Source organism: Apium graveolens, chromosome 3 (assembly GCF_009905375.1).
Source record: "Apium graveolens cultivar Ventura chromosome 3, ASM990537v1, whole genome shotgun sequence".
NCBI classification, from domain to species: Eukaryota; Viridiplantae; Streptophyta; class Magnoliopsida; order Apiales; family Apiaceae; genus Apium; species Apium graveolens.
Genome location: NC_133649.1, coordinates 6,246,671 through 6,270,653, shown reverse-complemented (window position 1 = coordinate 6,270,653; position 23,983 = coordinate 6,246,671). Strand labels below are relative to the sequence as shown.

Sequence of the window (23,983 nt, the reverse complement as noted above, 5' to 3'; positions counted from 1 at the left end):
AACGTCTAAATGATAGTGTGTTGTTATTAGTGATGAACAGGTAGGTATGTAAATAAAGAAGCATGGCAACAAGCAATTTAAAATACAAACATATTCTCCCAAATTGGAGTTCACATGCTAGCTACAAATCAACCGCTATGTCCATATATCCTCTCTCTCCTCTGCAAGACTACAACTAACCAAAAAAATAGACAAAACTCCAAACCCAAATTACACATTTAACCAACCCAACCATGAACAACTAACTACTTATCAGTTATTACATCTCTCCCCATTTCATTCATTCACCAGCTAGACCAGACCATTACATTACATTACATTAAAATGTGTTATGTAGGAAAAGCAACCAAAATTTTCATATTCATAATCACTGTCTTAGTCATCACCGGTCTTGTCTTAGGTTTCGGTCTTCTCCGACACCATGACAAACATAAATCAAACAAATGCTCCGATGATGAGTCTTGTAGCCAAACTCAATCACAGTCTCCAATACAAATACCTGGTACGAACAGCCCGCTTTTTACGCCGCCGTTAAATCCGATTATTACAAACACTCCGCCGCCATTTATTACAACAAACACTCCGCCGCCAATTATTACAACAAACACTCCGCCGCCAATTATTACAAGCCCTGACAATGCTCCTCCTCCGCCGCCAACGCCATTGCCATCTAATGTACCTCCTCCGACATCATCGGAATCTCCGCCGCCTCCGCCGTCAACTGTGCTTGTAACGGCGCCTCCGCCGGTGTATAGTCCTCCGAGTCCGGCTGTGGTGGCTCCAGGTCCGGTGAATTCTTAGATTAGATTAGAAATTTGATCCTCATTTTTATTTTATTTATTTTTTGTTTTTTTTTTTAATTTTCTGATAGAATGAATGACTCAGTGTGTATATCTTTGGACTTCACCTTAATTCCTGCGCAACTGTTTTTTTTGCCCTCAAAATGTCAGTTGCTATTCAATACATCAATTTTTTCGGATGGTAATTATTATTTTTGATCCTAAAGGATTGCCTTTCGAGGATAAAGAGATGAAGGGGATATATTTGGGATCCAATGAAATTCGTGTACTCGTACGAAAAAACAAACCAGCGTTCTATATGGACGAATTATTCGATAGGATTTAGAGATGTAAAAAAGCTTATTAAGCCAGGTTTTATTCGCATTTTAAAAAATCCGGTTTTTTAAAATGGATCGGCTGGGCTTTTTTAAAAATCGAGTTATGCCGGACTTCCTAAGCATTATAAGACCCGTTTTAGGCTCACGGGTCGGGCCGAACCGAGTTTTATCCGGCCTTTTTATTTATATATCAAAAAATTATTTAATATTTTATAACTCGAATTATGAGTAGTTTAAATATCGAAGAAAATAATATTTTGATATATCAGATAGAGTAGTTTAGACATCGAAATAAATAATTATTTTTTAATATAATATATAAATAATCATATATACCTTCATTGCTTCTAATATTATAATATAATATTTTAAAAATCATAAAAAGTATTGTATTTTTTCAAATTTTATATTTAAAAATCGGTTTTTTAATCGGGGTTTCAAAAAGCAGGGGCTTTTATCCGAGACGAACCAGGCTTTAATCTGGGCTTTTTTCAATCCGGGCTTTCGAGCTTCGGGCCGGGCATAATTTTCGAGGAAAAATGTGGCCCATTTAAGGTCCGCGGGCCGGGTCGGGCTTTTTTCCACATCGAGTTTTTTGGGCTTTTTTCCGGATCGGATCGGATTTCGGGTTTCAATTTTTTTGAACATCTCTAAGTACTGGTACTCGGATAATTGCTGATTAATTCGATTGAGATTAATTGGATTATCAATAAAAAAGATAATTTTATTTAATAAATAATAATATTTTTTTTTGACAAATGCAGAAAGTTTTCATTAAATTGAATATAGTACAGTCGAGACAAACCCCCAACTGTCGATACAACCAGGTGATAAAACAAATAACATACTAAAAACAATTAGATGATTTGTTTCCTGATCGTTTAACATATAAAATTTAAAAATACTTGAAATTAAAAACGAAATCAAAGACATCCCAAGCGATCCAAATTGCAATAGCATCTCTGAAAACAACAACATCACAATTGACCATATCACATAAAACTATGGTTAACCCAATATTCAGAAACACCAATCACATAAAACTATGGTTAGCCCAATATCCACATGTCGGACACCAACTATAGACATGTCAAAAACACCCCAGCTATCTACATGTCGGATACCAGCTATAGACATGCCGAAAGTGTAAACCCATGAAAGATGAACAATCTTTAGTTGTGAAAGGTGAGCTCTTGCAATAATCACCACCGTCCCAGATCCGATGCAGACTTTGCAGATCACCAAAAATATCAATAAATTCGTCCTCAACAGATCCATCACCGGATAAACCCAAGCATGACTAAATAAAAATATAACAAAAACTCCAAAAGAAGAGACAAAACACACACTCTAAGAGGAGAGACACACAAACACTCAAAAAATTGGGTTTTATTGAAAGAAAATTAACGAGAATAATAGAGAATGAAGGGGTTGAGACTTTTCGCCGGAGAAAACTAGTGGAAGCCCCTCGATTTACTTGAAAATGGACAAACCCTAATAGAGAGGATGAAAGAAGGGAGTCATTGCAAGAGTTTTTTTAACAATACAATAAAAACTTTATAAATTAATTATGTCGGGATCGGAAAAATTTATTAATTTAGAGAGTTATTAATTTATAGATAAATTAATAATTAATAATTTAAAGAGTTTTTAACCTATTATAATGTATCTCTTAGAATCAACGAACCTTGAGATTCAACGTAATTAGTATCCTTGGGAAATTAACAATGACTTCTGAAGTTGTACGGTATAATTAATGTAAACAAGATTACTGAATGTGTTCAATAAGAAAAGTTAGAGATGAGTTCCAAATAGACTTGAACTTTAAAATAAAAAATAAAACTGACAACTATTGAATCATATTTCAATAAGGTGTAATATATTTTTTCAATTCCTATGAATTATTAATTTATGATTTTTTTGGGACTGAAAACTATAAAGGGATTTCCCGAAAAATTATTATCTTATTATTTTATCGGGTTTTTCAATTTTTTACATTGGCCCAAGTCGGGACCGGACAAATTTATTATTTTAGAGAGTTTATTAATTTAACAAGCATTAATTTAAAGAGTTTCTATTGTAATATATATTAATCAATGAGATAATTGTTGATTTATTAATCGGAATAGTAGTAATTAGAAAGATAAATCTTATTCAATAAATAATAATGTATTTTAATTAAACAACATCAAATTACCAAAAAATATATCATGCATCAGTGTCTTAACGCAAAAATATACTCCCTCCCATTCAATTCAAAAACAACCCTCCAACCCAAATAAGTTTATACTCTTTCAAGGTTCAAACTTGTGCACATTACTTACCGACCATGACCCTCTTTTCACAAGTACTAAACAATCTAGACCATACTACACTCCTCAATTATTTGGAAGAGATCAAGGTAGATGCAGACTTAAGGTTTACGGGATTTGTGATGGCCTGTTTTGTTTGTCTAATGATGGATATCGAGTTGGTGGCGATATATATCTGTGGAACCCGATTTGTAGAAAAGCTACAAACCTTCCGGAACTTATGCAAAGGGTAGTGTGAGCTTTGGGCATTACGATGATGATTATAAGGTGGTTGTAATTTCTCCTTGTGATGTTATTTAAACTGTCTGTGTTTACAGCTTGAGTACTAATTGTTGGAACATTATTCATCATGTTGTGTATTTTAAATGCAATATCGAAAGTTTTTTGCCTAGCCAACAACCTACCAAGTTTGTAGGCGCACTGCATATATGATGACAGAGAGCCGATGAATCCTATCATATAATCTAAAAGATGATATTATTAGACAGTTCAATGGTCCAGATTGTAACAGAATGCAAGTTGGAAGTCAAAATTATCCCGTAGGATTATGTATAATGGTCGATATTTGGTACGCTCTCTCTTTGATATTAGACAGAAATGAACCAAGTTCATTCTGTGCGACCTGGAGTCTTCAGAGGTAACACAAGTTCGATCTGTATATGGATTTTCATTATGAAGACCTGTCCTGCAGAGTAGATTTTACTTCCATGGAGAGCCTTCTTCTACTTAATGAAGATACACATTCTTATTCTTATTCTTATTCGATACACATAGCACATAAACAATAATAATTCAAAATCCATAACCCATGCCACGACCACTACAAACCGGTGATAACGGTCCTAAATTTTCATAAAACTGTCACTACAATCCGGTGACTGCGGTCCTAAATTCTTATTCGATATTTTCACAAACCATGACACAAATCAGAGATCTCAAATTATCGTCTAGACACCACATATATACAACAATACGTATATTTGTAACACATAATACATTCAAAAATATCATCACTTAGCCCATATTTTGATAATCAAATATTAACGCATAACATACAATTTTGAAAATACTAGTAAAATCGATTGAAAACTTACCTTAAAATCTGACCAGATCTGAATATAGCCTTTTTTGACCCTCTAAACGACGTTATCTTGAAAAACACGAAATACGAAAGTTGAAGATAATGAAAAGACCTCTCCGAAAAGTCCAGAATCACTGAATTATGACTTAGTATGAATTTTCTACGAATTTTACAAGACTACTGATTTTTGCTGAGCCTACGAATTTTATTAATTAAGGCGGGGAAGACGAATAGAGTGTATTTATAACGATACAAAACCCTATTTCTTAACCTACAAGTTATCCATATTAGAATCTGATCCAAATTTTAGGCCCATTACTCTAATTCAATTTTTAAATCCTAATCTTAATCAAATTTTAATATTTTTTTCTATTATTCTATTATTAACCTATATCTAAAAATTAAGGGATATTACAATTTTCATTATGAAGACCTGTCCTGCAGAGTAGATTTTACTTCCATGGAGAGCCTTCTTCTACTTAATGAAGATAGACTGGATCCTTTTTGTGCAGGACGGTTCTTGCAGTTCTCGACGCTTCCAGTTTAATGCATCAGGGAAAGAACAGACTAATAGAATCGATTATCGTAGAGAACAAGAACTAAAATTCTTTATATTAACTTACATTCTAGACTACTAAAGTTTGGTTTTAATAAGTGGACTGTTATATACGGTATCATAGTAGTAATAGTATTGATGGTCTTTAAATTTTAATTAGAGACATGCATTGCTTTCAATGTTCCGAAAAGTACTGTGATAGTCGATACTCTAGATTCACCTGCTATTATAGTATGTGAGCTAGATTATTGTTTCTCTATTACTATCTAAGATTATTTATCCATTTTCCTTGTATGTTGATTAATTTTCTGACTTTCTATCATTGTGAAAGTAAATTTTTAGCCTATGTGAAATAAACGAGATCACGATGATGTTCGACTAGAAAAGTAACTGTACAGAATTGCAACATATATAGAAGGATGCAGAGCATCGTAATATTAAAGAAACAGTGATACAATGATTACAGAAGAAACTCCCGTCGCAAACCCAAGTAGTACTTTTACTTTAGCAGCAGAAGAGGCGATAAATGGTGGTGGTTGACGAAAACCAGGTGGAATAGAGTTTGCTGGATCTCTCCTCGGAGGATTGCTAGGTGAAACTGTAGGTACCCATGCTGGCACATCCGGTGGTGCAGAAAATTCGGGTGGGAATGATGGTCCTACCATGGGTGGCCAAGAATCTGGATCTGTTGATGGAAAAGCAGGTGCAAATGTGTTGATTTCGATCTTCATTCCTTGGCTGCAATGGTCACTTGTTCCACAGATGAAGTATCGCTTCCCTCCAGAACCGAGATGTATGGATGTTTTGCCACCTGAGTACTTCTGAATTGGTTTACTGTCCTTGCAGTTGTCATAGTCTACCTTGGAAACTTCAAGCACATTGTGGTTGGATTTGTATTCAAAGACTGCAAGTTCGACATATGATCTATTAAAGATGTTAGTAGCTGCCTAAATTCTGTAAAGCAAATGCATGCTAATAATGTGCATAGTTGCATAGATCATTTAAGCATGCATGTGTGGGTGCCTATGCTAGTGCATTGTGTAGATAAGTTCATGGTGCTTACTCAGATCATCTCCAGCCAAAAATATGTTACTTGATGCCCAACCTTGCAGATTGGTAGTGGTATCCCAGCCACCGCGATCTCCGACAGTGTACTCTGTTGCTAGTGCTAAGTTGTGGAGCATGGCTGCAACAGCCAAGCTCAACAATGTTCTAAAAACTGACATATGGAGCTGTTGTAGTTCTTGAAGCTGTGAATAAATGAGATGAAGAAGAGATATGGATTGGTAATTGGTTTTTGACATATAGTCCTATTTATATGAGTACATCAGGAAACATATACAATGTCCCGAAGATACAATTGTTATCGAGGCCAATTGTTATCGTTTTTGAGAATTGTCTGACATGAAGTATAATTTTAATTATTTTTTTAAATCTGAATAAAAATAGAATATTTATATTTTTATTCAGATAAAAAATAATATTTTTTTTTTATAAAACTATACTTTTTATTCATTATAAAATGATGTTAGACACTGTTTTAGAAACGATAATAATTAAAAGGAAGGAAGGATGATTTATGGTTTACCCCATTCATATTGCGGACTGTTGATACATTTCATTCTCAATCCAAGTCCTTATCATTTTATATTTAGATAATTTTGTATTGACCTGATTCGGAGTGCTTTGCAATTGACTTTTTCTAAAGTCCACCTTATGAAAATGGCTCGTATTTAAACTGTACAGATTACCATGGGATTAGTGAACTGATTTGTGTAACCAAAATATCCTCTTATTTTGCTTCATTGGATTGTACTACTAATTTTCCCAAATTATCTGTTTTACGGTCAAACTAACTCAATTTTGACTAAAAATTTTATATAGTATATATTTGAAAATATGTATAAAAATTATATCATTAGAAAGTACATTTAATATACTCTAATATGCAATTTTCAGGTTTTAAAATAATAAAATAATAAGTTTTTATTTATGGTCAATATTGAGTCAATTTAATTATAAAAAATTAAAAGACAGATAATTTGGGACGGAATGAGTATTATAGTGAAGTTATCTTGTAAACACGTTAAAGCACGAAAAGTCAAATGACTTAGGGGTCGGATTTTTTTAACCTTTGATATAATGAATTTAATATTATATTTATGAAACAAGAGAAGCAAATGCTGAAACCTTGAAAAATCATCGTCAGTTTCACAGTGTGTACAGTTCTGTGGTTGTATATATATACATAGTGAACCAAAACAATTTTAAACCTATAGTCCGTAGAATTGTAAATAATTTTCTCTATATTTCAACGAACTAAAAAATACTTGTGATGTGCCTTACTATGATCTTTTTTAGCAAAACATGAACTGCAATAAAAAAACGTTCGATTTTTTAAATTAGAGGCTAAAACTGAAATAAATACTATTAGCTACAATTTACGGGTGTATTTAATTGAGATTTTTATGGATTTTTATGGATCTTGAAAATTATAGGATATTCAATTTGGATTGTCAATAATCGTTTAAAATCCGAAGGTATTCAATAAGATTTAAAAAAAATCTTTTAAAATATGAGTGTATTCGATTTATATTTTAAAAAGTCAATCAAAATTTGGTGGTATTCAATTCAGATTTTAAAAAATCAAACAAAATCTGGTGGTATTCAAAAGTAGATGGATTTTCTTTTATTTAAAAATTTTGTGGATTTTGATGGATTTGCTAGTACATTTTTAATATCTTGAAATTTCTTCAAAATACAAGAGATTTTGATGGATTTCTGAAAAACTGCACAAAATCTACAAGACTCTACAAAATTTTTGGATCAACTCTATCAAAATTCGCGAACAATTAAAATCAACGAAAATCTTTTAAAATTCATATATTATTAATAATCCTTTAAAATCTGAAATGAGTACACTCTCCTTAGTTTTTGATGAGTAAAATACGGTAAGTGAACTATCCAAAAATGTAGATTGTCCGGCTTAACTCCTGAAAATGCAGATTTAAATGATAAAATTATTGCAGATCCCGACTTGTTTTCAATTAAATTATATTATGGAACATATGTAGGTGGAGGGTTGAGGTATATTGATAAGTGTGATATTGATTAGATGTCTATTTTAGATGTTGCTAGTATGTTTAATTCAAATAATCAAAAAATGATATCTGTTAGTATTTAATCTTGTCAAGATTTAATCGATCAGTATTTACACCTTGTCATGATCTGATATCTAATTATGCAGGGATATGACTTTGTTTAATTCAGGTAATGATGTCTACCAGTATTTAATCTTGTCAAGATTTAATCTATCAATATTTACACCTTGACAGGATATGATATCAGGATATGATATCAGTATTTAATCTATCATTCCATTCAATGGTCAATAATTAGAATCTTGTAACTCTAAAATCTATTACATTCACCCAACCACTTTATATGCCTATTTAAACAGGGTAATGTTCTAATCTTTTTTCATCTTGCAAACACAAAATAGTTTTATTAGTTGTTGATAGAAAATGGCTTACAAATTGTGTGTGAAAGGCGTGTTTGACAATACTGAGTTCAAGGCTAGTGTTGGAGGTGTTCTAAAAAAGAATGAAAGGTGGGTTCGAGGTGTTGGGGGGATGATTGGCTTGGCTGACCCCGAAACTGCTGAGCTTTGGGCCATATTCTATGGCCTAAAGATGGCATGGGAGCGTCAATACACAAGTGTAGTGCTTTTCAGCGAGAGTAGGCGCGCAATTGGACGCATCAACAACCCTGATCCTGATGATGCTATGGCTGGCTTGGTGGATATGATCACCATGCTTCTTTCTGAGAACTGGACTCATGTCGAGCTCCAGCATACTCATGCAGATGCCAATTGTGGTGCAAGTGTCATGGCCACTCACTTCCTTGCTACAGATGGAGGAGTCACCGAGATGGCCGAGCCACCAGCAGCCATCCGTCATGTCGTTTGAGCAACTAAGACAAGGGATTCCTTGTCTTTTTAAATCTTAATTAATCAGTTTTTATTGTTCTAAATAAAATTTGTATGCCTTTTTTCATCTCAATAACAAACTTGCTTGGTTTATGTTTGTGTTGTCTATATTTCTTATGTTAAAGAAAAGTATGCGGTTTGCTTTAATCGAACTCAGAAACATGAATTCACAAACAAGGCAAATTAAAACCATTAATGGGAAAAACAAAACAATCAGGACAGTTGAACAAGATGCCTAAACATCAACCTAAGCATAATAGTTAATATCAACCTAAATAAAATAAAATACATCAAACACCCTCATCAGTCATTTTTTTGAATAAAAAGTATAAAAATTACAACCACCATAAAACCTTGCTTTGTGTTCAAATTACTATTTCCGGCTTCATGCTTTGCATATATTCTATCAATCTTGCGCCTGTACGGGTGAATTGTGTTTGTATAACGTGTTTAGAACTCCTCAATATCAGCTACGACTCGATCTCCAAGTGGTGGATCAATCCACTTCAAGAACTCACGCGATTCAAATCCACATTCTCAGAACCTCCGACCTGTATTCTCCCCCACCAACACGTTTTAACGATACTCATTCGTTCACAATCGTACAGAAAGTATAATAAGTCTTCTTCAGCAGTCATTGTATAACTTTATGTAGGCTGATTAGAGTTTTTGCCTTAATAAAAAGGGAAGAGTCAAAAGGGTGAGAAAAAGAAGAAAAAAAAGAAGGGGAAACTGAGTGGAAAAGGGAGGGAAAAAGAAGAGTATATGCTGATGTATGTGGGCATTTCCGAACTTTCCTCTTTAAGCAACCGGCCGTTAGCATCGAACTAACGGCATCACACATTCTGCACAACTTCTGTTAGTCTGGCCACACATTCCACAATTTTTGGAGTTCAACCAAGATAGTTCAGATATATACTATGTACTTTACTCGTTTTTGATACATGTGGCTTCATTTCGAATGATGCAATGTCTTTTTTTACAGTGCAACACTGGAAAACGCTCTTTTTGTCAGAAAGTAATGAATCATAGTACTTCGAAGTTTTATATCTTTAAATTAAAACTCTAAATAAATCCTGACAAAATAAAAACTCTAAAGAAAAGATACATAACCAATTTGGTACAATGTTAATTTATTAAATATAAAATATTATTTTATATTTAAGAAACACCCCAAAAATGAATTCATAAATATTCTCAAATTACATGTATCGTTATTTCATTCATGGTACTCATATTAATGCACGAGTGATTCATTTTATTAATAAGAAATGACCAATAACATTGCAACAACTCAATATTTGAAAACAATTTCGAAAATATTTTCGGAACTCTAGAATTTCTCATCTCGTATTATAATAGCCGAAATAATTAAAAATGTTGTAATCGGGTGATAGAGGCTTCATTACTACTTAATTTTAACTAGGCCCAGACATGTAATACAATTACGGGTATAATCGAGCCGAGCCCAGTCGAACACTACCGGACTTGAACTCTATTAAAAATGTTCGAGCTCGAGTTTGACTCAGCCTTAAATTTTAAGCTCGAAGCCCAACCCGTAAAAAGTTTGATAGGCTCGAGTTCGGTTCGAAAACTCGAATCTATTTCCCCAAATATTGACAAAATCTCGAAATATGATATGTCCTGTCTGAATTCGATTAAAAATATATTTATATTAAAATAAATTAAAATAGTAAAGTCTCGATAAAACTCGCAAACCTAACGAGTTGAGTAAAATGAAGCTCGAGCTCGATTCAATTACTACCGAGTCGAATTCAAATATTTAACAAGGCGATCTCAATTAGCTTACGAACAATTTGACTCATTTACGACCACCGTATACAACTATACAACCTCCTATGTTGCTTTCAACATGTGATGCAACTTTTCCCGTATTTCACAAAAAAGTTGAGAACACAAAGTGTTTTTAACAAATTACCTAAAATTATCGAATTGAGTATTATTAGATTTAGCAAAAATAAATTCCAGTTGATTAAAATTTGTTGCCAGTTAAGACTCCATTTGGTATTGCACTGCTACAACAATTTTTTGCTGAAAAACTGTAATAAGGGTGTTTAGTAAATTTTAAAAACTACTGTCTTGAAAAGCATTTTTGGTCTAAAAGGTGCGGTTAGCAAAAACATGTCCCCATACTTTTGAAAAAAACTATTTTTAACTTTTACAGAAAGTAGCTGTCAGTTTAACCATAAAACTTTCTCAAAAATATTATTTTTATATATTATATCTTCAAATATACATAAATTAAAAAAATTACCGAACAAATCATTGCTTGTCAGAACTTTTTCCACCGACACTTTTTCTCGGAACCTAAATTCATTTTGGGCCTACGTGATAGTTGTTCCGGGCTAAATTCATTTTGGGGCCTACGTGATAGTTGTTCCAATTGGGCATTTGTTCGTATCGGCCAGTGACACAACCGAAAGAGAAAGCAAGCTGATCGAATATTTACAACAATCAATCTAATTTTGACGAATTCACCGGTGCAGAGCTTGCTTTACGACGTCGTTTCACCTGGCATGGCTGATTACTCGAGAGAAAATATTGTGCTGCAGATCAGGAGATTTGGGGATTATCTCACCCGTAAATTGTCCAATCTCTTCCCTGTCCTGGTAAATTTTTCATAGATATGTATATATGTGTGTCTGTTTGTATATTTAACTTTGTGTTGAAACATGTTTTATTTCGATCTACTGAGAGAGAGAGAGAGGGAGAGAGAGAGAGAGAGAGAGAGAGAGAGAGAGAGAGAGAGAGAGAGAGTTGTAGTTTTAGTGCACATTAGGGCAGTTTTTAGGTGAGTAGAATTTATAATTCAGAGATGAAAGGGAGACTGTGATATTTATTATTCATCTATTACTACAATTGATAGTTTGTTTTTAGGCATGTGATTACCGAAAGTTTACAAGTACTAAGTGGTAAAATTGTTCAAACACCGTAGTTTCGTTGCTAAGTTGAAGTAGTTGTAGTGTATAGAGCATTAGACTTGATAATATAATTGAGCTTGATTGTTATGGCGGGATGAATTTATGTAGGATGAGTGTATTTATTAGGGCGGTGTAAGTAGTTGCCCTAGCTGAATTTTGTGTTGTGCTGTAGTATAATATGACATAGTGTAACGTTTTCGATGTCGAGAGATTGTTCTTTTTATTACTACTTTTATAGGATGATTTGAGTTGTATGCAGATTAGTAAGTGATGTAATTGCATTATTAGTAGTATGAGTTTTTGGAAATAGAAATTATGTATGTAGCTAGCTCACATGTTTCCAAATAGTTATAATAGTTTTGGCTAATTTGACGTTAATTACTATATATATGTTTGAGGGGATATTAGGTTTACTTTTAATTCTTCTTTATTGATTTTATTTTGGAGTCCTGAACTGAGGCTGAAGTCATTTAGGTGATTTGTATACTGGCACTGGGAGCCACTTGTAGAATGACCGAATATAGATACTGATGTACTGTATAAACAGCTCTACGGAAAGTCAGCAGCAGCTAGCAACAATAGCTTTAGAATTATGATGTGTTGATGTAGGTCCAGGGTTTGGGAGGAACTCTTCTCAAGAAGGAGAAATCTCTCAAAAGATACAATTTTCCCAAGGAGACCACACGTTATTAATTAATAACAAGAGCTTATTAAAATAAGATGATTATATACATGTGCTCGTGCTGGGGTAATAATATCTTTTCTTGAATAGTAAAAAAAAATTAATGTCTCCTGGTTTCTAGATTCTTATGTATAGTTTGGCCATAAATTCGGACTTCTTGAATAACATACATATTATGGATAGTTGATACTGAATGCATTTATATCTAAGTAATAACATAAAACAAATAACAATTAATTAGGTTATTTTTATTGCATCATGTGTCCGGAATCAACTGTTCTCCATCCTGGATGTAGTAAGTTCAAACATTTCTCTTTTCTTGGCTCCCTCTCCCTCTGAGTCCAGACCATCCTACACAAGTTAAGAAAAACAAAAATTAGCTCTCTAGCTAACAAGTTAGTTAAGTGTTAACTATGTATAATGTTTATATATCTTTGGATGTTCAGTTTGATGTTCTCATAAACTTGGCCTCATTATAGGATTCACGATCTGTTGGAGCTATAGCAGGGCTTGCTGTTGCTATTCTTTTTACTTGGAGACTATTGAGATCACCTAGTGTACCTCAAACAAGGCAACCTAAAAGGCAAAATCCAGCACCTGGTAATTCTGGCATTTCTAACCCTGCGAATCCAAATCAAATATCTTCTGGCGTATCCTCTGAAGTTTCTAGTGCACAAAATGTTATTGATGAGTTATTTCAGCCAGTAAAGGTAAATTCTTTTCCCCTTCAAACCTTTAATAGTTAAATTTTTTAGAATGGTGTTCTGTATCTGATTCTTGTTTGCATTTCTGCTGCAGCCAACTCTTGGACAAATAGTTAGGCATAGACTGAGTGAAGGAAGGAAGGTAATTTGATGTAAATATGTAATGTATGAGCATCTTTGCATGACAATCGTATGTGTGCTTTTACTTTTTCGAGAAGAAGTCACACAATAACGAGGAATAAATTCTAGGTGCTTAATTTACACGGTTTGATGTGCTACCAGCGTGCATGGGCAGAAACAATTGCTTTATTTAGATTATTTAATAGTTTTCAACCAAGCAATGGTGAATTGTATTAAAATTACAGGAACTTACAAATTTTAAATTGAAGTTCTTATTGCCAATCTGATCTGTTTATTACCCTCAAGTTATCTAATGCAATTCCTACAAACACAGAAAAGCCAAGAATCAAGGTGTTATTCATATATGATGTACAGTGAAATAAATTGAAATCAGCTTTTAAGCCAGTTGACTAAGTTCAAAAATTTTGTTTCAAAGCATTGGTAATAATCGATAGTTTTGTCTAAACAGCCTCATTAAACAGCCTCATCTTTTGGTTGGCAACATGAATTTTATGATGTCCAAAATGACATGTACTATATATATTGAGCAACAGAACTGGAAAAAATATAAACGTGTTTGATATTTCTACCGGCTTGGAATGCCAAATATAGGTAAAAATGGTGGGCAGATGATGACGTGAGACATTTTTTTTGGCTAAATAGTAGTGCTAAATACATTAACTGCTATATTATTTTAAGATTGTCGCTACAATTAAATTTAATTAATCACTTGATGTTTATTATTCTCAACCTTAACCAATTCTCAAAGTCTCAGCCGTGAGTTAAGTTTTTTCTTTTATTTTTTGTCCGAAGGTGACATGCAGGTTGCTTGGTGTGATACTAGAAGAAAGTACTCCTGAGGAGCTTCAGGTTGAAAATAATATTTCAATAACAGTTATAAGATACAAACAAGCAAAATTGTTTACCTTGTGTTTACCCTCATTTCACATTTTTCCTTTGTAGAAACAAGCAACTGTGAAGTCCTCTGTGCTGGAAGTGCTGCTTGAAATTACGAAATACTGTGATCTTTATCTTATGGAAAGAGTTTTGGACGATGAAAGTGAGGTACACATACTTCTAATTTCTTCTAGAATCTAGTGACAGATTGTGAACACTGTCCTTATATGTTTTCCTTATGCAGTCTTCGAGAGAACTCTCTCTACAGAAAACACCATTACCTACTTCGCGTGCCTTTTAACTCTTTTATAATAATTTATTCATGATTAGTACTATTGTACATCTATACTTGTACCCTCATTGTTTAGTCTACTTCACAATCACATGATTATTAAACTATTTTGAAGTTTTATCAAGTAAATTGGCATGGCATCTTTAGGTATAGCTAATAGTATAGGATTAAGTTGTACATTTTTTTTAGGATAAAAGTTACACTTTAGCCAGTGTCCGCTTGTATCCTATTCTCGCGTAGTCGCGTGCCAACATTTGCTTGTATCTTATTCTTGTATATGGCATGACCAGTTCTTCCTTGTGGTTTGGACAAACCTCTTTGTTTCTGTTGCAATATATGGTAGCTAAGAATTGTTTTTGACATTAGTATTGGAATTTGCTCTAGCTGAACTGAATGAAACTATATTTGTTCTTAATTATTTTTGTTGTTGAATAGTTTTTGTTAAAATTGTCATAATGGGTGTGATAGGACAACCCAGTGTCATCGCATGAGGTCGTGACTCGTGAGTAAGTCAAGTCGATGGAGATTCAACTCGGTCACTAGTTGGATAAGTTAAAAAGTTGTATCAATACATGGGCTTCTAGTGTCTAATTTTAGTTGTTATTTAATGAGATAAAAAATGTACTTCTATTGTATAAATTCTTTACACAATGAGATTAATAAATTTATATTTATTTTATGAAATCTATACTTAATGAGATAAATAATTTTTATTTTTATTTTATAAAGGATAAAAAGAGAAATAAAAAAATGTTGTTATTATCAATCAATGTAATTATATTATTTTGTTATACTTTTACATAATAGGTTTTATGTTTTTCTGGGTAAACTTGCATAATATGTCAAAAGAGAAAAAGGAAATGATTCAGTTTTATATATAACACTCAATGTTTTCATACTAATTGCTAGCTGTCTGCTGATATAATGCACATGTACATACATATATACAACCCACAGAATTTTGACCGAGATGTCCGTCTCCGTCAATGAGGTGCCTGCAGGGTATCTAGTATCTACTATTGAGGACTTCTTCTTTCTCTCTACTCTTCTCAGCTGTAGACCTGAACTTCTAGAGTTCTAGTAGGGTTTGCACCAGCCAGTGACTCAAAACAACTAGGTGACTTGACTGGTCTCCCAGTCAATGAGTCAGTTGACGAGTCGGATGAAAACCCACCTGATAGCAAGTCGATCGTATCAGTTTACCAGTAACTCGTCTAGTCGAGCAACTTGACAACATAGTGTATTTGAGTAACGAATGTGCGAGGTAGACTGACAAAAAGCTGCAATGCAAGACTTAGTTGAATTGCAAGTTCTTTTTGTTGAAACACATGTTAAGCTGCTGACCTAGGAACCTGCAGTCATTACATTCTCGTTCATGATAATACTTTCTTTTCCAAAACTTGGGACTTTAATTTACATGTTTAACTTTATCGCGCAAATGGTAGCATATGTTCTGCTTTAAGAAATACGTGTTCTTACATATTATTTGTATAATTAGAACATTTTTCCTTTTATATGGATACTTCTAAATTTTACTATGAAGTAGAGGAATTTTTTGCGGCATGGGATTAATTACTAAAAGTGTACTGATTGCAAAGAAGTAAATATAACACCACTATTACAAATTAACTGATTTTGGAAACTTTTTATTTAGGTGATGTTATATTCCTGGTAACAGCCATTTTCAAAGTGTCTCTTCAATATTGGAGTTATGGATTAATTTTAAATTGATGGAACTTTCTGGTCTAGACTAAGCTTTTAGTGGATATGTCAATTGTCTGTAGTGTCTATTATGGAGTTTGCTTCTTGTTAATTGGTTTACATTGATGCAGAAAAAAGTTCTAGGAGCTTTGGAAGATGCTGGGATATTCACATCTGGCGGTATAATCAAGGACAAGGTAAAATTAGTTAAGGTTTCTACTTTAAAAAATAAATGTAATGATGGCATACCCACAATACTGTGCCCAAAACTTATTTAAGGTTTGAATTTAGTAATTTACAAGTACCTACGTGTCGCAGATGGAATATGACATTTTAGTCCAGTGTTGTTAATGGTGCGCCAAGGCGCACTACTAGCGTATAGTTCTTACCAAGGCGCAGCGCCTTAAATGATGCGCGCGCCTAGCGTCCTGAGGCGAGAGGCGCAACAAGGTGCAAAAAGCAGTCAAAATAGCGAAGAACAGCCCTAAAACCCATACTTGTTTTAAGCCCATAAGTGTTTAGAAATCCATGTTATCAATAATAACAAACGGGAAGACATATCCTTACATATACATGTATATTCTACTTCTTTTCTTCTCAGTAAAGCTGTGTGTATCATGTGTGTATATATAGTTATATATATACTATGTTTATATACAAATATATATATATATTGTGTATATTCTTACAGTTATAGTGTTATTTTGTGCTTCCAATTACATACTAATATATATGTATGAATTTACACCGTAAAGGAGCAATGACTAGTTGACTACCGAAAAAAGTGATAGTAAGAAAACTGATTCAACACGGAAGTTCCTTTAAGTTTCATATTCCTTTTTGTGGTGTTTTTGCAGAATTCTATAATAAATAATTTGTTTCTAAATAAATTCGTTTCATAATAAATTTGCCGAGGCTCCAAAGGACCCTAGCGCCTCGGTGCGCTTCTCACCTTTAATAATATTGCATTTTACTTGGACATGCGCCCCCGCACAAAGCTCACAAATACTATCGATTTGATTAACTCCATAATACACTTCCTACGGCTATTTCTCTAAACCTTATATACATTGTGGTATATTTCAGAAAAACCCTAGTACATGTTAATAAAGAGAAATACCAAATTGGCGGTAACTAAACAAATTTATAAGATCTGTATTGCCAAGGAGTTTATTTTGTACTCTTAGGATCATATAATTTTCAGGCTAACAACCATTCTTGTGACAAAATACCATATATCATATATGTAAGTATATGTATTTTGGAACTGCTTTAAAATCCATTCAGCTAATGTACTTGGCTTGTACAAATTGATGATAACATATATCAACAAAGAAGTTCATTTTGGTAGGAGTAGGACAAGAAGACTCAAAACACCTGCTCTACACTTTGCAGTGGGTTGAAATGATGTGTAAACAATGGCTCATCATTATTCTATTACCAAGTGAACAAAAATTTCGTAATTTTGGGGTTTGGGGACCGAAGCCACACCGAGTACCGATATTTGACATAATATATAAATGAGATGCGCGATCGACATAATTGTCAGAGGCTCAGAGCAGACTCACAAAATCTCGGTCCTGATTGCCAGACTTAGGGAAACAATGTTGCTGGTCGAGATAAGACGTGTATATGATGCCTTAGTCTACCATTATGTTCACCAACAAATCTTGGTCGTTTTCAAGGTAAGTGGTGGATAGAGGACCGAAGTTGTTTCATTTTTGCCGGTAGATGAGAAACCACGGAGTGATCTTGACCTGATATATAGATGAGGCATAGTGCGTTGTGATTCTCGGACTCGTCTAGAAGTATCCGACATGGACACGTGTCCAAGTATCGGACTCGGCAACATTTTGGAAAATATGCATGTTTTTGGCTTAAAATAAGTGTCCGAGTCCGAGTGTCCATGTCCAAGTGTCGAGTGTCCGACACGGGTACTCAAAGGTAAAATGAAGTGTCCGAGTAACATACTTGTGAATGATGTCGGAGCCAATTCTTAAATCTCATAGTAAGTTTGTTGATTGGGTTTCTGGTAGTGGGAAACGCTAGCCAGGGTAAGTTATCACAGAGAAGGATCCGGAGGTCTGACAAACAAGCCAGTGGCTTGGTATCATTTGATGGCCGAGTAGACCAAGGTCTTAGGGCTATTAAAGTTAACGAGGACTAGTTAAAGTGGGAAGTGTTTTACTATCCCACTGTTGTAAAGACGACGTCTAGATACCTTCTTAAACTGCTACGAAGTGCAGCAACAGATTCTAATCTTTCTGGGGATTTTGTGGGGGGTTGATGAATCCAAGTTGTTGGATGTGGGAAGTATATAGAGCCCAAATATTTGGGACCTGTGGTGGTACGGTGAATTGAAGTTGTTGTATCTGCGCAATTATACCAAGAGATTTAATACATGGATATGACCCTTAGTTACATATTTTGACTGGCTTCTCGGAAGACATAATTTTGCTTATTTGCTATGTGCATGTAGTTGAGGCATGTATTTTTGTAATTAGTCCATTTTACTAATATCCTGCCTTGTATAAACAGCTGATGCTTATCTGTTGTGAGTTATATTAGTTAAAACAAATTGCAAATGCAGGTTCTCTTTTGTAGCACGGAAACAGGTAGAACATCTTTTGTTCGGCAGCTGGAGCCAGATTGGCATATAGACACAAATCCTGAAATAATTTCACAGTTATCGGTAATATCTTCTAATCCAGTTGGTAAATGGTTTTCTATACACTCGCCTAATTTTGCTAAATTTGGCTACTAGTGTTGTTTCTTCATACTTCGTAGTACATTGAGAAATATAGCAAGCATCAATCTTATTGTATGAGTACATTCTTTTATTTAGAACTCCCAGGCCACACACTATTCCAGATATGAAATCAATATAAAAGTTTTGAAGTCGTTAACCAAGCAACTTGTAGTTCTTGAACTGTTAGTAATGGAACATCATAATTTATTCTCCATCTTTAATAAAAGTGTCCGACACTGAGGATGCAAATGTGAAACGTGCTTTAAACTCTAATACTGAACTAACCTTGTATCCTTGATTGTACTCTACTTTCCTTGGTGACATTAAAGTTGATGTTTTTTTGTCTTTTTTCCATTTGGGATTTTAGTGATATATGCATATGTTATGCTAGTAAACTTACATGTTTAGGCAGCAGGGAATTAACTCTTGACATTTACTTTTGGCTCGTTACAGAGGTTCATAAGGCATCAACTTTACATAGCATCAGTCAAACCTGAACGACCGACGGGAAATATTCTCAGCTCTCCATCACTGGAAGAGTTCTTTGGATGTGTTTAATCAACTGGAAATAGGTTCAGCTATTTAGATTTCTTTTTATTCAATGTGCACTAATCCTTTTTCGCGAGTTTGTTGTACTATTTCCAGCAATGAGAATCAGAGACCTATCTTGTATTCTAGTGGGTTACTTTAACTTGCAGAGCAATCTTTAGATCCTTATTCAGTATGCTGTGTTTTTTAGATTTCCGTAGTTCATGTATCTTATAGCAAGTATGAGTTAAAACACATATTGGAATGAGATTTGAAGTATAATGTTGGCAAATTTTCAAAACTTTCATTCTTTACTCTATTCCAAACCAGCTAAACTATAATTGAAAGTTGAAACTCTCTCGTTTGGGAGGAAATGCTACATTTCTTATCAAATTTCCACTCCTTCACTTTTTAACAAATTATCACTTCAATCTTCATTTATTTTTCTTAAATTTCATGCATTCTATTCAACCCAACCAAACATAACATACCTAAAGTGCTAAGAAACAAATTTTCTCTAAATTACTCAATCCGACCACCAATATTTTGTTTTTTTACCAAGATTGTCATTTTTTATAAAGAAAACCTTTTTCCTTTTGGTTGCTAGAAAACTATTGTCTATTTTTTGGTTGCTAAAGACTACAATTACAAAAAATATAATTGCGGTCTGCAAAATTAGTTAAATTTGGTAATGCAGAATGTTCATTAGGAAAAGAAATTATCTTTGGAATTCTTCATATTACAAAATCATTAGGGTTGAAAGCATGGTTATAGATTTCTCGTCGGCCGCTTTCAAGAGGGAATATATTTATTATGGTGTGAGTGGCAGGCAGGCGTAGATGTATCGATTTATGATTAATCAGACGTTTTTTAAAAAATGGGATGATTTATTGACGATTTATCGAAAATTATTCAAACCGAACAAATATTTTTTTATCAGCGATTGTTGAAAAATTGTCCGATTTATATAACCATGGTTGAGAGTCATAATAATTAACAATTCAAGCAATATTTAATAAAATTAAATATGAGAACATTTTTAGTTTTTTATTTTTAAATAGAAAGAAATATGCTAATATAAAAATCTCTTTGGATGACTTGCAAATATGTGACACAAGAACAAGAACAAGAACAAGAACAAATTGAACAATCCAATGGAAAGCCTCAATCTTCTCCCTTCATCATCTTCAATTTTCAATTGTCTCTCTCCAAATTTCACAAACAAACACACCATTAACTTCTTTCAAACCAAATCTTCAGCTTCTTCACCTTCAATTAACCCCCAAACACCAAGAAAATTCTTTAACAAACCATCTTTCAAATCTCCCGCCAAAAATGTTCGAAAATTTCGAGAAGCAGATGCATTCCCAATGTCATTGCCTATTCACAGAAGAAACCCATTTGCAATTTACAGTGATTTACAAAGATTTGCTGAGCAAAACAAGCTTAAAGAAGTTCTTACGATACTCGATTATATGGATCAACGAGGAATACCCGTTAACCCGACGACATTTTCGTGTTTAATTGCAGCTTGTGTTAGATTAAAGGCTTTGTCTGTTGGGAAACAGATTCATACTCATATTAGGATCAATGGGCTTGAAAATAATGAGTTTTTACAGACTAAACTTGTGCATATGTACACATCTTGTGGGTCTATTGAAGATGCACGCAAGGTGTTTGATGATTTGCCTACGAGAAATGTTTACGCGTGGAATGCGTTGCTTAGAGGAAATGTGATTTTGGGTGGGAAGCAGTATCGGGAAGTGCTGCATACTTTTGGGTTGATGAGGGAATTGGGGATTGAGTTGAATGTGTATAGTTTTTCGTGTGTGATCAAGAGTTTTGCTGGCGCGAAGGCGTTTAATCAAGGGTTGAAGACACATGGTATTTTGGTTAAGAATGGGTTGGGGAGTAGTTCGATTTTGAGGACTAGTTTGATTGATATGTATTTTAAATGTGGGAAACCTAAGCTTGCGCATAGAGTTTTTGAAGAGTCGGAGGAGACGGATGTTGTGGCGTGGGGTGCAATGATTGCGGGGTTTGCTCATAATAGGTTGCAAAGAGAAGCGTTGGAGTATACGAGGTGGATGGTGCAGGAAGGTATAGAAGTAAATTCAGCTATACTTACTATGGTTCTTCCTGTTATAGCAGTTGTTAGGGCGAAAAAACTTGGGCAGGAGGTTCATGCTTACGTGATCAAGACGAAGCATTACTCGAACCAGTTGTCTATTCAGTCTGCTTTAGTTGATATGTACTGCAAGTGTGGGGACATGGTTTCGGGAAGAACAGTTTTCTATGGCTCGGCAGAGAGAAATGCTATTTCTTGGACTGCTCTACTGTCAGGATATGTCTCGAATGGTAGATTTGAGCAGGCTCTGAGATCAATTGAATGGATGCAGCAAGAAGGGTTTAAGCCTGATACAGTCACAATTGCGACGGTTCTTCCTGTTTGCGGAAAGTTGAGGGCTATGAAGCAAGGGAAGGAACTACATGCTTATGCAGTAAAGAATGGCTTCTTTCCTAATGTATCCATAGCTACTGCTCTCATGATGATGTATTCAAAATGTGGTGTACTGGAATATTCTATTAGGGTGTTTAATAAATTGGAAGTTAGGAATGTGATATCATGGACTGCCATGATAGAATCAAACATAGAGAGCGGCTATCTACATGAAGCACTTGCTGTATTTCGCTTAATGCAGCTGTCGCAACATAGGCCTGACACAATTGCAATATCAAGAATGTTAAGTGTGTGCAGTGGAGTCAAAGCGTTAAAGCTTGGGATGGAAATTCACGGACAAATCTTAAAGAGAGATTTTGGAGCCATCCCTTTTGTTTCCGCAGAAGTAATAAAGATGTATGGAGTTTGCGGTGCAAAAAATAAGGCCAAGTTAGCTTTTGACATAGTTCCTTCAAAGGGATCAATGACATGGACTGCCATCATAGAGGCTTATGGATCCGGTGGCTTCTATCAAGAAGCAATGAACCTTTTTAAGCAAATGATATCTAATGGTTCCTCTCCCAGTCACTTCACTTTCGGAGTTATCCTCTCTATCTGTGATCAAGCTGGATTTGCAGACGAGGCTTGCAAAATATTTAATTTGATAACTCGAGCTCACAAAATTCCAGCAACCGAAGAACATTACACTACCATCATCAGACTTCTCAGTCGCTGTGGTCGTGACGAGGAGGCTCAGAGATTCATTCAGTTAAGATCAGCCATTTTATAACAGTTTCACCAATGAAGCTACGTAAATTCCCTGAACTAGCGCAGTACACAGATTGAGCTCCCTTGTGCTGCCCTGACTTGTTGTATAGAAGTTAACTACATCATTTTTGTCAGTTTTCAAAACGATGTAATTTACACCAATCGTTTAGACATAAAATACATTGACAAGCATACAAAGTAGCGCTTAATATAATAATCGCGCCGTTTCAAAATATTAGTTAAATTAAACAAATTTTGATCATAACTAGTAAGATAGCCCGTGCTTCGCACACGGGAATTTCTTGCAAATATACAAAAAATATTTTAAAAATTATTTAGTGCAATATCACAAATTTCAGCATATTTTTATATTGTTAAAAATATGCAAAGCTAAAATAATAATTTCTTTTATTTTTATATTGTTTATAAATTATACAATTGGTTGTTGAGAATTTACGTATCCGGAAAATCAGTTTAACTTTGGAAACAAACACATGTTTTAAAAGAAAGCATGTAAATTACAAAATTTCGTAAGCCTAGATTTTTTTAATTTTTTTTTGCAAAATATATCAATTGATTTATTACAAATCTTCATTAAGTTTTTTAGTGATTCTACAATGTTAGGTCACGCACACACTGTACAGGGGTGAATACAATGTATAGTACACTCAAATCGAACTTTAAGAACTTAAGTAACAGAAAACAAGCTTTATTGAAACAATAAACTCTGTTACAGTATGGAACTGTTACCTCTCAGTGATGAACAAATATCACGAGAGCTGCTAGGGTTACAATGAATAATCTTCTCTAATAATGATAACACTTATAGTGTAAACCCTATGTCTGTGTTTATATACTACACAGTTACAAGATAATCGCTAATTGATATGGAATATAATTCTGCTTCCTAAAATATATCAATCAGATATCTCTTCTTCCAAGTATTCCATTCTTTACGGAATTCCTTCTTCATGCATATCTCTTCTTATGTTTATCTTGATCTTATTTCCTTTAATCAGCTACTGTCCTTATCTGATTGTCCTTCGGCACTTAAGTTCTGATATCTATCTTCTGATGATTATCTCCTGATAACATACGTACTGATA

The 23,983-nt window shown here is 34.1% G+C and overlaps 2 protein-coding genes across 2 annotated transcripts; both read left to right on the top strand.

Moving 5' to 3' along the window:
• Positions 1 to 11,434: 11,434 nt before the first annotated feature.
• Positions 11,435 to 19,865, top strand: LOC141711512 (peroxisome biogenesis protein 22-like). The gene is made up of 8 exons (XM_074513989.1): positions 11,435 to 11,684; positions 13,158 to 13,388; positions 13,477 to 13,524; positions 14,316 to 14,372; positions 14,466 to 14,567; positions 16,524 to 16,589; positions 18,983 to 19,084; positions 19,595 to 19,865. Exons 1-8 carry the CDS (start codon positions 11,592 to 11,594, stop codon positions 19,697 to 19,699), a joined length of 804 nt encoding a protein of 267 aa, XP_074370090.1. The 5' UTR covers positions 11,435 to 11,591; the 3' UTR covers positions 19,700 to 19,865.
• Positions 19,866 to 20,791: 926 nt separating this feature from the next.
• On the top strand, positions 20,792 to 23,093 carry LOC141711511 (pentatricopeptide repeat-containing protein At1g71460, chloroplastic). Its single transcript, XM_074513988.1, has one exon. The coding sequence runs from the start codon at positions 20,824 to 20,826 to the stop codon at positions 22,897 to 22,899; it is 2,076 nt and encodes a 691-aa protein (XP_074370089.1). The 5' UTR covers positions 20,792 to 20,823; the 3' UTR covers positions 22,900 to 23,093.
• Positions 23,094 to 23,983: the final 890 nt, after the last annotated feature.